At 41.1% G+C, this 14,267-nt stretch overlaps 1 protein-coding gene across 9 annotated transcripts in view; it reads left to right on the top strand.

The window, feature by feature from the left end:
- ARHGAP32 (Rho GTPase activating protein 32) overlaps positions 1-14,267 on the top strand; it is a 400,497-nt gene that overhangs the window by 273,403 nt on the left and 112,827 nt on the right. For all 9 annotated transcript variants that reach the window (XM_048827358.2, XM_075122285.1, XM_075122286.1 and 6 more), the window contains one exon: positions 12,535-12,672. In XM_048827358.2, coding sequence (XP_048683315.2) covers positions 12,535-12,672 — 138 coding nt within the window. The remainder of the gene's footprint in view (positions 1-12,534; positions 12,673-14,267) is intronic.

Below are 14,267 nucleotides of genomic sequence, written 5' to 3'. Positions count from 1 at the left end.
TTCCCCTTTCATTTTTTTGGTTCCCAATCTCTTACGGTTAACTTTTCCATTCATGGCTTCCTTTGATCATTTCTCATTTAAATATACGTTGGTGAAGCAAAGGGGACAATGTTGCCTCCTGCTATTCTTGGCTTTTGCACAGCTCAGCTATAATGACAGGATCGTAGTTGCACTTGGTTTTGGTTTGAATGGCGTATAAATGAGTGGTTGAGTATTTATTGATTCAAACTGCTGTGATAAATACAGTTTCATGGAACTGTCTGTACTACAGCAAATATTTTCAGTAGATGCAAAATTAGGTACACTTTTAAAGCTGTCATTTTGGCTTACCAAACAAAGGCACAGGCCAGCAATGCTGTGAGCTCATACAGTTTTCGCTTCCAATCCTAGTGCAGAAGTTATCCAATGAATTAGTTTGAGGTTGGTTTCAGAGTAGCAGTCATGTTAGTCTGTATTCGCAAAAAGAAAAGGAGTACTTGTGGCACCTTAGAGACTAACAGGATGGTGGCATTTGTGTCTCAGAAGGGGTGACACCCAGGATAGCAGCTGACCAGTTCATAAGATTTGCATTGGTCTTCGCTTCTGTCCAAGTGTCCAAGGATGGAGATCAATGAGGGACACACGACCCCTTCTGATTAATGTGCAATGTGTGCATCGTTCTGTGGATGGAAACCTGCCAGAAGGGCTGAAGGAATACCCAGACACAGTGCTGGTCAAGAAGGGAGGATGAGCAAGAATAAATAAAGAATAAATTTCTCAGAATAAAATGCAAAATCTTGAAAGTCTTTTTTTGAAGCAATAAAGGCTTTGACAATTATATGGTAGATAGTCCATGTCATGTTCCTTGTGCATTGTGCCCGCAGAGAAAACTTTGAATTAGAGAGATCAATTTTCTTGTATCCAAATGTATTCCATTTAGATCTGGAGCAAAAGTGAACGGACTGGCTAGTGATTATGATTTCTTTCTGTGAGCGATGCCTTTTGGCAGGGCTTCTGATTGTAATGTGGTACTTGTAGGGCAAGGCTGGGCTCAACCACAAATTGAAAAGAACAGTTGGCTTTAAGTGCTCTAAAGAGACATTGATTTCTGCCCCATAATTAAACAAGTGTGAATGCATCACAGCCCAACATTTTCTCTACAATTTTTCTCGTAGTACAGCTGTTCCAAGACCTGGTCTTGGTGGAAATCCAAAATGAGAAGAGGTTTCTGGTGGGTGTTCCTGCTTTTCTTAGCTATCTTGCTGTTTATCATCTGTGGATAGTTTTCACAAGATAGGGCATGTCTACATGAGGAAATTGACCCGCATAGCTGTTCTAGAATACCTGTTCTGCAGTGACTAGTCCAGAATGACTAGCTTTCCATGTGGACATTCTATTCTGAAGGAAGTGACTTTATTCAAGAATATTTACTGCATTTATGTAGCTGAGTATTTAATCTGGAATAAAATCACTTTTTATTCTGGAATGAAGTGTCCGCACAGGATAGTTATTCCAGAATAGCTAAAATATAGTGGAACAGCTGATACCGATCAATTTCTCCCATGTAGACAAAGCTATAGTGGTCCTTAAGGTATGTAAAGTGTGTTGATGTGCATGAGATTGCAGGTAAAAATATGTATATAATTAAAAATTCATTCTTTTTATATGTCTTCTGTTCTTTGAGCTGTTAGGGGTCATGTTTTTAAGCTTTCTATCCATAACCATGAGGGCTAAGACCTTAAATTTCTTTTTTGTAATGAAAGCTGAGATTTTCATGTAACCGCCTGATTCCAGGAGGTGGGGTTTTAAGAAAAACACCAGATAGCCCGAGACTTGCAATAAATGGAGCTGAATATTTTTTTTGCTTGTTATAACAGGTGGCCACTATTGTGGTGCGATTAGTATTGAAGAACAGTGATATATCCGTGCTGCAGCCAGAGTTCGCTTCCTTTAGTAATGTGATATATTTCCCGCTGATGCCCTGTTCTGAAAGAGCTTCAAGAACAGTGTTGGTCTCCACGATTTGTTGATCTCCATGATTTGTGGTCTTAAGACATTTTATTTTTATTTATTTATTTTATTTAAGCTTTGTGGCTCACCTTTAAAAAGTCCCCATTTGTGGTGCTAGTTGTTAAAAATTACGTACCTTAAATGTTCCATCTTTTAGGTTTTGGTGCCACTATTCAATCTGTTTCTTCTTAAAAACCAATGTGTGCGGTTGCCAAAAAAGCAGCTATTTTTCCAAGTTGGCTACTGCCCTGGTTACAAAAGTTCTACAAGCCTTCCTGGATTTCTTCTGATGTGTGCGCTGTATTTAATATTCTACCCCACTGCCTCTTTTCTTGACTTCTTGTCACATACAGCTTTGAAAGAGCTGTTAGTTGGTGATGCTTTCTGTCTTTTAAAATGTCCTAGAAAGTGTCCATCTTCTACAGCATCTCTCATAAATTAATAGGGGTGCTTCAACAGATTTATTTATTTGTATGTGCTCAAAAAATGACAGGGACAAGATGGGAGAAGTATCTTTTATTGGACCAGTCTTTGCTGGTGAGAGAGACAGCTTTCAAGCTACACAGGGCCCTTCTTCACAGGACATGCACACTGCTGTGATGAGTTTACCATCTGGTCCTAGAGCTCTGTTTCTGCAAGGTGTGCTGCACAGGTGAACCCCTGAGCCTGCCTCGTACCCCAATGACCCATTTAGAGTTCATCCTTGCAGAACATGCAGGATTAGGGGTCTGTGAGAGGCCAAAACCGAAAGACAACAACAAGGAAAAGGAGTGGATTTTCAGGAAGGGAGGACAGTAGTTGCACAAATGGTTACTGCTTGCTCTTGCTGTTCTTGCTTCCTAAATGCAGACAGAGGCAGGGGCTCACTGACATCAGGCTGTGATCATAGAATATCAGGGATGGAAGGGACCCCAGAAGGTCATCTAGTCCAACCCCCTGCTCGAAGCAGGACCAATTCCCAGTTAAATCATCCCAGCCAGGGCTTTGTCATGCCTGACCTTAAAAACCTCTAAGGAAGGAGATTCTACCACCTCCCTAGGTAACGCATTCCAGTGTTTCACCACCTCCTAGTGAAAAAGTTTTTCCTAATATCCAATCTAAACCTCCCCCACTGCAACTTGAGACCATTACTCCTCGTTCTGTCATCTGCTACCATTGAGAACAGTCTAGAGCCATCCTCTTTGGAACCCCCTTTCAGGTAGTTGAAAGCAGCTATCAAATCCCCCCTCATTCTTCTCTTCTGCAGGCTAAACAATCCCAGCTCCCTCAGCCTCTCCTCATAAGTCATGTGTTCCAGACCCCTAATCATTTTTGTTGCCCTTCGCTGGACTCTCTCCAATTTATCCACATCCTTCTTGTAGTGTGGGGCTCAAAACTGGACACAGTACTCCAGATGAGGCCTCACCAATGTCAAATAGAGGGGAACGATCAGGTCCCTCGATCTGCTCGCTATGCAGATGACAGCACATCATGTTTATTTCAGCCTAATTTAGTTTTTATCTATACCCTTAGCTTGTGAAATGTCTTTGGCAAATCAAGCGAGAGGGATAATGGTGGTAATGTCCTGCAAAGATTTTGAAAATCCTTGTTTCCCCTTCTCTTATAATGAAATGTGCATTTATTTGTATTTGACAGGAATAAGTTGTGTGTTTGTGGTGTGAGCAGTGTCAGATATATTATGTCTAATCCTTTCCATGCATTTAAGTGCCTGGTTTTTGTAAATGATGTGATAAGTGACAGCAGCGCATAAACCTAGCAACCATCACTGATTTTTGAAACAAAAGTTTTTTGAATGCTAAACTATTTTTAGTAGATTTTTCTCCATGGAAATTAGTTTTAGTAAATAATGTGCTTCATTCTTCCATTAAAAAAGAAAAAGAAAAAGAGAGAGACAACTTAGTTTAGTGGATGAGACATGGAAGTGAGAATCAAGAAACCTGAGTACGATTTCCAGCTCTGCCACTGTCTCTGTGGGTCACCTCGAGCAAGTCACTTTCAAAGTTACCCATTGGTCAAATAGCTGGTAATGATGCTTACTTCACCTTTGTAAAGCACATTATGAAAAGTGCCAAGTAATTACTCTTGCAGTTTTTGACCTGTCCAGGAGAAGAGACAGGGTCAGTGCATTATTCTGTTTACATATATGTAATAAAAATGTGTGTGTAGTGATCTATAAATAGATACCCATTCATTCACTGCCTTGATACCTTTAGATGGGTAGGGTTTTCATTCCCATTGCTTAGCAGTCAGTCTTGTTGGTGGCTTTGAAGCATTTCCTCTGCGGTGCAAGTTCACATTGGGTTCTGAGTTAATTTTCTGATGTGTAGAAATGCAGTCTCCTGCCATAGCTTTCTCTCTTCCCTTTCTCCCCCTGCCCCAAGTCTCTCTGACCCATTGCTCTTACCATATAATTTCACTAAGGAGATGATTGGTATTGGATTGTTTAAATTACAAGTCATAAGGAGGGAAGGGAGTTTTATTAAGGCGTTGAGAGATGTAAATCTCATTTCAAATTGCAAGAGCTTTAGGTCTCTGCCTTTCCAAAACAGACTTCTTCAGAAGACAACATCTGAGCATCACAGCTTCAGATGCAATGCATTGTTTGTATGTTCCACTGTTTATATGCTCCTGTTCCTTTGCAGCTCCGTACAATAATTGCCCCCAGAAAATACTGGACAGAACATTTGCCTGTTGGCTGGATATTTCTTGCAAAGCTTATTCCTTTGCGTGATGAGGGGGACCACCTTGATTATCATGCACATTGTAGGGAGAGTGGTCACTTTGGATGAGCTATTACCAGCAGGATAGTGAGTTTGTGTGTGTGGTTTTTGGGAGGGGGGTGAGGGGGTGAGAGAACCTGGATTTGTGCAGGAAATGGCCCAACTTGATTATCATGCACATTGTATAAAGAGTTGTCACTTTGGATGGGCTATCACCAGCAGGAGAGTGAATTTGTGTGGGGGGGTGGAGGGTGAGAAAACCTGGATTTGTGCTGGAAATGGCCCAACCTGATGATCACTTTAGATAAGCTATTACCAGCAGGACAGTGGGGTGGGAGGAGGTATTGTTTCATATTCTCTGTGTGTATATAAAGTCTGCTGCAGTTTCCACGGTATGCATCCGATGAAGTGAGCTGTAGCTCACGAAAGCTCATGCTCAAATAAATTGGTTAGTCTCTAAGGTGCCACAAGTACTCCTTTTCTTTTTGCGAATACAGACTAACATGGCTGTTACTCTGAAACCTGTCAAAAGATTCAGTTGCTCATTTCAGATTAGCATACACAACTCTGCATACTCATCCTATCAGCTTATCTGACCCTGTTTTTCTCCAGAATGGGTTGGAACTCAGAAGAGAACAGTCCTCAGTAGATTTCTGTTGCTTTCATTTGGGCCAGAAATAGTGGTAACCTAGTCATCCCAAGTATCTTCTCAATGTATCTGCTTCTGGTCCCATTTGGAATAAAGAGGTCATGAAAGTGGGTTTGTGGGGGGCCAGAGGAGAAACAGAGGAGGTGTTTTGGGTGTTTAGGAGGAGGTGTTTAGTGGTTCATATGAAAATCTTCACATTTGCCTGTTTATAATTAATTAACTTTGCTGTGTTGTTCATATGTTAAAGATTTAAAAATGTAATAAGGCCAGTTAGGATGCCCCAAACAAATACGTTGGTCTTTCTTATATTGCTTCCATGTCTGACAGCCTGGGTAATGTGAGCATTCCCCTTCTCCTCCTTGCCATATCTTCCTTCCCAGGTCCATCCTGCACTACTCCAAATGGAGTCTTGAGGTTTGTCATCATTCAATCCTTTTTAAAGCTTATGGGTTTCTCTCAACATCATTCATCCACAGCCTCTCCGTATCAGCATGGAAATCTCTAGAGGCTGTTCATGCTATTTCTAAACTCTCCTTCAGGGGCTGCTGCAGACACTAAGAGAGTATCTACATGGGCACACTGAGGGTATATCTAGATTGGAAACACAGCTGTTGCTGTAGTGTAGACATTTACCACAGAGCTGGGAAGGGTCTTCTGTCACCTTACTAAGTCCACCTCTCTGAGAGGCGATAGCTAGGTTGACAGAAGAATTCTTCCGTTGACCTAGCGCTGTGTACACTGGGGCTTAGGCCAGCTTAATGACATCACCCAATGCATGACATTTTTCATAGTTCTACGCAATGTAGTTAAGCCGACCTAACTTTGTAGAATAGACCGGCCCTCACATCAAACCACCCCCTGTGTGGATGGTCTCATTCAGAAGTAAAATGGCCTTAGTTCGCTTTAGTGTAACTCACTTTGGAATTCCTGTGTAGGCAAGTCCAAAGCGAGAAGCAGAGATTGATAGTGGAACTTTACTCCTCCATCTTTGCAGCACTGTGGAAACATGCCCAGCCAGTCCTGCTAGATTAAGCAATTTTCTACCTGTTTTCTGAATTCATGGGATGGCTTGCAACATAATTTAACACACACAAAATTGAGAGCAAGCTCTTCTTCGTATTCCATTCTGAGCAGAGGATAGACTTTACTGACAAGCTTCTTCATCCGCCTCAGTCAAACTCCACTCACTTTGTGTTAGTTTTACAGATATGTTTAATTTCCAGAAAGTTATAGTAATACACTAGAAGGTGTGAAATCGTCTGAAGGATTTCAGTACAAAGACTTAAACCTTGATAAAGCCACCTATAGTACCAGATGGAAACACTTTCTGAATAAACTATAAGTAGTAGATTTTATCTGGTTTGTTCTGTGTTTTGACTAATTTTCTAAGCCATTTTCCACTGTGATTTACAATAAAGGGAGGAAGGGTTGTAGGGGATTAACATCCAGACCCTCAAACCCAGAGAGCTGTCAGTCACCCCCTTGGCAGAGTAAAACCCTCCAGTTGAATTCTGGCATCTTTCCAGTTTTCTTACTCTAGGGTCAGAGCCAAATGTCTTTTAGCAGTTACTTTTTTCTCGTTTTCCTGTCTCTCTCTCTCTCCATACTGACTGACATTGTACATGGGGTACCCATGTAATTTCATGATTTCTGTCAGGAATTCATGATGCCTGAGAATCTGAACCTGAAAAGAACAATCTCCCCATCTATAAAAACAAAACAAAAAAAAAATTCATGGCGACACTACGGAGAGCGCATGTGCAATCCCTGGGACAACATATCCTGGGGCTTAGTAGCAACTTGTCTGGTTGGTTTGGAGTTTTATTGATGGGAATAAAAGGAGTCCTATCCCGACTGTCCCACCTGGAAGCACATGATTTGACATATGGTCATAAATGGGGGGGAGGTGGGTCCCAGTCTCTGTTTTAGTGCTTGGGCATCTCTGTGTTTTGTGTTGATAAGTTTGAAGAAATTATAAAAGTTCCAAGTGTAATTACTGTTGTTGGTTGCGAAAGGGACCTCTACCCAAATAACAATCCTGGTGGAAAGGCACTGCTTTTATTTTTGGCAGGACATTTCACATATCTGGAGAATGGGGCAACCTGTTGTTTTCTTTCTTGGCGGCTCACTTCACCTTAGCATTCAGCAAAAGCAGAGCTGATTATAGACCATTCAGAATGCAAATGGGGGAGTGCTGCAGCTTGCCAGATTCTAAGTGAAGGCAGCTAAGCCAGCACTAAAACTATTCCTGAATTTAACTCTTCTCAGGCTTGTGGGAGCTGCTCTCGAAAGTGATCAGACCCTCTGTGGGGAGGAGACCAGCCATATGGTTTGAAGTGCTGCTTTAGTGTGGGGTGGGAGTGAAATGGGCGTACAAATATGAGAGAGAAAAATATCATTTGCTTTTTCGCCCCAGCCAAACAATAACAGGGAGGCACAGCAGTGTAATTCCGTCACGAGTGACGCCAGCTGTAAGGCCCCCTCAAGCAGTGTGTGCTCTGAACTTGAAAATAAAAAAGAAAGTTGCTACTGTGCGTTGACATCTTTGAGGAAATATCACCGAATGAACTATGGCCACCTGTCATCCCTCTTATGCCATTTGAGCCGAGGAGCTAAAAATATTGGTTTGAGGCTGTGAATCTTTGTCCCTCTAAATGTACAGCATGAATAGCACCTTATGAACTCATACAGCATAAGGGTCTCACTCACGGAAAGTTCAAGTCTCTGGCACAGTGGATATTAAAGAGTCAGTTCAGTAATCTGTAATCATGTTTAGCGTGACATTTCTTCTCACTGAGCTAAAGTGTGAGAAATACGCTTCATGCAATGCCCTGAAATTTTACCCTGCCCTTGGAGCAGAGAGTATTATAAATCCCACACAACAGTGAGTGGGAAAGGGCGAGGTTGTGATTTCTGAACAGGCATGACTCCTTGGAAGTGAACAGTCCCTGGATTTGCAGACACAGGCCCTGATCCAGGAAAATACTTAAGCACATGCGTATGTCCCCTTAACTTCAGTAGGACTCAAGCATGTGTTTAAAGTGAACCATATGCTTAAATGTTCTGAGCAAAGAAGCTTTTCTGAGTCAGGGTCAGCCCGAAATCAAAGTGAAAAACGAGAAACAAACAAAAGCTGGCGATGGGGAAACTAGCAGCTGAGTTGGAATTAACATTGAGGAGCAATTTAGGGAGATCCATCTACAATGAAAAGACGTCACTCCTACTTTTCAGTGTGTTTTATCAACACCCTTAATGCTTAGCTTTGTGATAAAACCTACACTGGCAAACATGAGGTCGGCACCGTGAGGCTGCGTTAATAGCTATTTTCTGTTTCTTGTTTCTGTGGTTTCAATAAATTGCTGAATAAAACAATTTACTTCTGCAAATCCTTCTGGCAAAGTGGAATAAAACATGCAACTTCTTTTGTTGTTGTTGTCAGTATCAAAGAGTGTGATGCTATTTTTGATGTAATTAATGTATCACTGGTTCACTATTGTCCTGTAACTCTAGAAGTCTGGCTGGGAGCTTAAGTCAAATACCTTACTACTTGTTTTATCCTGGGAAAACGGTCCAGGAAGCTGATTTAATTTGTATTGACCACCCACTGGAGATGTGATCAGATGTGGTAATGGCACACAGCCTCCCTAAATGGTGTCCAGTTCCTTGCTAGCCAGCTGCAAAGATTTCCTGCCTGTGAAATTAAACTGCATCCTGAAGAAACATGCCTCTGTACTTTTTTTCTTAAACATTAACTATTTAGGCCCCAAACCTGCAAAGAATTACTCATTGGAGCTACTCGCATGTGTAAAATGAACATGTGTAAGTTTTTGCAAGCTCAAAGCTGTAGAGTTTAAGGAAATATTTGCTCTTCCTACATTGGAACAGGTGTCTCCAAGGCAACGGTCTGCGAAGCACTACCCTGACAAACTTTTCTGTATTTACACATCACAGTCACTCTTGTTCTGTCAAAGGGGGGTGCCCATTGTTCTGACCGATGTTGAGGTTACAGAGAGTCCAGTGAGTATAGAATCCATCCATACATTAATCTGTTAAATTTAGTAACTACCAGTAGCCTAGTTGCTCTCAGGATGAAGAATCTGTTCCATTTAAAAAAAAAAAAAAATTGTTCTCTTCATTTGTTCTCTTCCATTTCAGCACACACTGCTGGTCAGTACAGTAGTGTTTGCTGACCCCAGCAATTCCTGTCTTGTAAATTCAGGTCTTTTTATCTTAATTATGACTGAGAGATGCTGCATCACTGCAGCAGGCAAGTATTTAAGGATAAGATATTGGGGAGGCATTTGTCATTAATGACACAGTAATAATCAAGAGCTGAGGCATTTTGTGATGGCTTCTTGTCCTTTGAACAAGTAGCCTTCAGGACTTCATGGGAATGTCCTGTTAAAATGCAGCTGGCAAAAACAAACTACAAGCATTGCAACAATTTCTTGATCTTTTTCTTTTCTTTTCTTTCTTTTTTTTTTTTTTTTGGTATGGGGTGACCAGACGTGGCTCAGCTGAGGGTCATGTTGTTAATTTGCTGAGAGATAAAGGGCCACCTCTTCAGGCTTCTGAAATACTGACTGATGCTTGTGGTATGAAAGTGGAGTTTTAAGTACAATATTGGTTGTCTGGAGCTTTAACCGTCATAAATTATTTAGACAGAAAATAGCTAGTGCTATGGATGAGATTATGGGGCTGGATTTATGGCTTGTGTAGAACCTCTCTGTATTAACTGCCATAAAAGTGATACCTGCACTTCCTTGGCAAATAAATTTGGATTTAACTGCTAAAAATAGCAAATTATGATTCTGAAAAAAATGAGGCAAATCCCAGGTTGCAGAGTGGACATTTATCCTCAGCTGGCTCAATAGCGTGTGAGACCATCTTAATAATCGTCAGGATAGCATGGGCTGTTTTGTGGCAATAAGATCTCCTTAGGTCACTTACTTTGGCTGAGATCAAACACAGCCGTAAATGTAAAAATCTCTGTCTTATTTGAGACATGATACTAGTTAAGTATTCGGTATCTTTTATTGATTTTTTCATTTTGTTTTACCCAGCTTAATCTTTAATAGAGAGCTGCTGGACCTGTGGAGACTGCAGATCCTTGCAGGCAGTCCTCTGTCTTGGTCTGAGCAAAAGGCTGCTTGTATGAAGTTGTCCGTATTCTGCGTTGGCTGCCCCTTTTGTGCTACAGGGGAAGGAAGCCACAGTCTGGAATCTAGATCTCCATGGGCTGTCTTTGGCCCACTGGCCGTATTTTGGACACTTAATTCCAGCAGGTCTACAAATGTACCTCTTTGATTTAAAAACATAAATAAATAAGGTGGCAAGTTCTGATATTTTTGATTTTTTTTTTTTTTGGGTGGTGGTGGTCGATTCTCGAATCCCACTTCACCCACTGTATCATATATCTTGCCATTGTGTGTATTGACTGTTCTTATGCATCCCTCTCCAGTTTTAATCCCGGGCTCTTTCCCATGGGTTTGCTGGTTCAGTGGCTAGGATACTAGTCTAGGTCTTGGGAGACTTGGTTTCAATTCCTTGCTCTGTCACAAGCTTCCTGTGTGACCTTGGCTAAGTTACTTAGCCTCTCTGTGCCTCCATCCCCACTCTGTGCAATGGGGATAATAGCACTGCACTATCTCATTATGTGAAATAAAGCACTTTTAGATCTGCTGCTGAAAAGCACTACTTAAGAGCCTGGTGGTGACCTTGAGTAATTCACTTCTCCTCTTTGTGATTCTATTCTACTGAAATTCTTATACTGCCTTCATCACTGTAATATGTGAGCACTTTCCAGTCATGCATTAAGCGACAGGAATAACATCTGCCATATGTTCGTTGTTTTTTATCCTCATCACCCCAGAGGGAGAATTACATGCTCAGTGTAGTTTTGTTTTGTAGGGATTTAAAAAAAAAAAAAAAAAAAACACGTCCATGCTGCTTTTTGTTTGTATTGGAAAAGGCAGGTCAAAGAAGTGTTCCTTGCACATGGAACGGGACATGGTGAGGTTTGGGTTGGTCCTTCGTTCCTGCTTCAGTTTTCCTGTCTGTAAACTGGAGGTAACATAACCGTACCTCCCTCAGAAGGGTGTTCAGAGGATTAATTATGGTTCATAAAGTGCTTTGAAGCTGTAAACTTCTGTATTAGTACAGCACTTGTTATTGATTGTAATAGGCCATGAAGCACTTGGAATATGGGACTTGTGTATTAAAGGTTTCACAAAAGTAAATTACACCTTGTTGCTATGGTAGCATTTTGCTTCCTTGTCTCTGGATGCAGCAGAATGAAAACCTAACCCTTGGAACTGTAGTTATCCAATTTACTGCATGGTTATGAAATGTATTTTGTCAATATTTTAAACTGGGAAAATGATATACTTAGGGGCAGATGCGCAGCCGACATAAATTATCTTAGCTGCACTGATTTCAGCTGAGGCTCTGCCCTGTAAACTCTGCCACAAATAGTACAGGCCCCAATCCTGCCATCAGATCTGTGTTGGTGGACTCTTGAGTCTCTGCAGAGCCCAACTGCAGCCACTAAGCTCTGACATTTTGACAGCTTCTTGTAGTTTACATTTTCACTGGCACACAGACAGATCCCCTGTGGGGTGGGCACAGTATGAAAACCTTGTTAGGTAAGCAGAGGGAACAAATGGGTTTTATGTAGGTCTTTTAGAGTTAATAAGGCAAATTTAGCCCTGATATAACATTACTGGCCTGATCTACACTACAAAATTAGGTTGGTTTAACTACGTCAGTCAGGGAAGTGAAAAATTCACACCGTTGAGCGGCATAATTAAACTGACCCAAAGACCCCATGTAGACAGTGCTAGGTCGACATAAGAATCCTTCCATCAACCTAGCTACCGCCTGTCAGGGACGTGGATTATCTACACCAATGGGAGAACCCCTCCCATTGGCGTAGATTTGTGTACACTAAAGTTGGAGGAATAATACCAGGGGTGAACTTGTTTCACTGTGTTTTTAAACTGTTCCATACTAAAGCTTAAAATAAAAGTAACTGGACATCTTTTATTTACATCCATGTATTGCATAAGGGAAGACTGGCAGCAAAGAAAGCAGTGCCTCCCTTTGCTTCTGCTAGGATTGTCATTTTATGCTCCTGATCAAAATGGTCTGATGTGATGCTTTTCTCTCTCTATGCAGGGCAAGAGCTGGATTGTGAAACGGAGTTATGAAGATTTCAGAGTACTCGATAAACATCTCCACCTATGTATCTATGATCGGCGTTTCTCTCAACTCTCAGAGCTACCCCGCTCCGATGCCCTGAAGGACAGTCCAGAGGTAAAATGTGAACCCTGTTAGCAGATAAAGCTTCTGATCAGACTCAGAACTACTACAAATGAACAGAGGATGGTTTGGGTTTTCTTCACAGCTTTTAAAAAGCAGAAGTTTTGTGGATTCTGAATTAGATTTTGGGAGTTGATTAGAAAAGGAATCGGAACAGCACATTCGTCCTCACCTTAGCAAAGGAAAGTGCTTTGCAAATTAGTATAAATTACTGCACTGCTAAATGCAGAATCAGAATGCAAAGAAAGGAAAATCAGACTTTTAATCCATGCTGTACTGTCAGTTACTTAGATCAGAATTTTACTGTATCTTTGGAAACATTTTTAATGACATGGATATTTGCTGACTTCAACAGTGATTATTTGCTAGGAATATTAAGTGGTTAAAGGTCTGTAATGTTTTAAAGGAGGAAACCGTATTTGAGATAGTAAATTTATATCTATAAACCAAAAATTGCTTTGGGTTTTATAAAAATAAAATATATGTGTGTGTTAGAGCGATCTTAGGAGGAGCTTCAAAAAGCTTATTTAAAAAGAAAAGTTCTTTTTCTCAGTGTAGAAAGGTGTTTTTCATTCTCAATACCTGTAAAAACTCCTTGGAACTGAAATCTGGTTGGTGAGAATACTTGTACCCTGGCCTTTTGTGAAAGCAGATAGTATTCCCCTTCAGATTTCCAGCTTCATAGTCAGTCTTTGTTTATCATTTCAAGTGTTTATTTGTGTCCAAAATCATCTGCTTGGAGGAAGCAAGTGCATCACTTTGGAAGACTGGGAGGGAAAAAAAATATGTGTAGTTTGCAGGAGGTTATTTGAATCAAACAAGCATAACCAAACATCCTCTGTTAAACCTCAGTGTCTGTGTGAAGAGCATGCATTACAGTGATGGACAATTCCTATTGCTTCATTTCACAGGTCACTTCTCCCTTAGGCCTGATGGCTGCAAGCACATGTCCCATTGCAAAGGCATGAGTGCAGAAAAATCCTGACTCTCAGCATCAAGAGGCCAATGTTGCCTGCCCATAAGCCCTGTGACTGAAAAAGGGGAAAATAAGAAAACTCAGCCATTTCAGGCATACAAAGCAAAGTCTATTCTATCTGTAAATCTGGATCTATACTCTTTTAAAACCAAATGGGAAGAGGGTGGAGAAAGGGGACAATGGGTGAAATCATTGCTCCATTGGAGTCAGTGGTGAGTTTTTGACACTGTGTTCAGCGAGTCTAGGATTTCACCCAATATCTCATCAGGGAACCTACACCGGTTGGTTGGTTTTGTATTGGATGCAAGATATTGCTGAAGACAGTGTAAAAATAATAATCTCCTAAATGTGACTGGGGAATGGAGCAGTTAAACAATAAATAAGTAGAATAACATGCTCCAAGATTAATTCTGTGGCATTTTCATCCTGTAGGCACTGGCTCTGCTGGCCTTTCAAGACTCATTATTTTCTGCATCAGTTGCTGGCAGTGGAATTTGTACATTTTTTTAAGTTATTCCCAGCACTGGGAGGTTAATGTGGGCATTGGGGAGAGGAGCTGGGAATTACACTCTGCCTGTTGCAAGCTTGCCTCATGTAAAATATTGTGGAAATT

This window comes from Caretta caretta, chromosome 22 (genome assembly GCF_965140235.1).
Source record: "Caretta caretta isolate rCarCar2 chromosome 22, rCarCar1.hap1, whole genome shotgun sequence".
NCBI classification, from domain to species: Eukaryota; Metazoa; Chordata; order Testudines; family Cheloniidae; genus Caretta; species Caretta caretta.
This window is presented reverse-complemented; position numbering and strand designations above follow the sequence as displayed.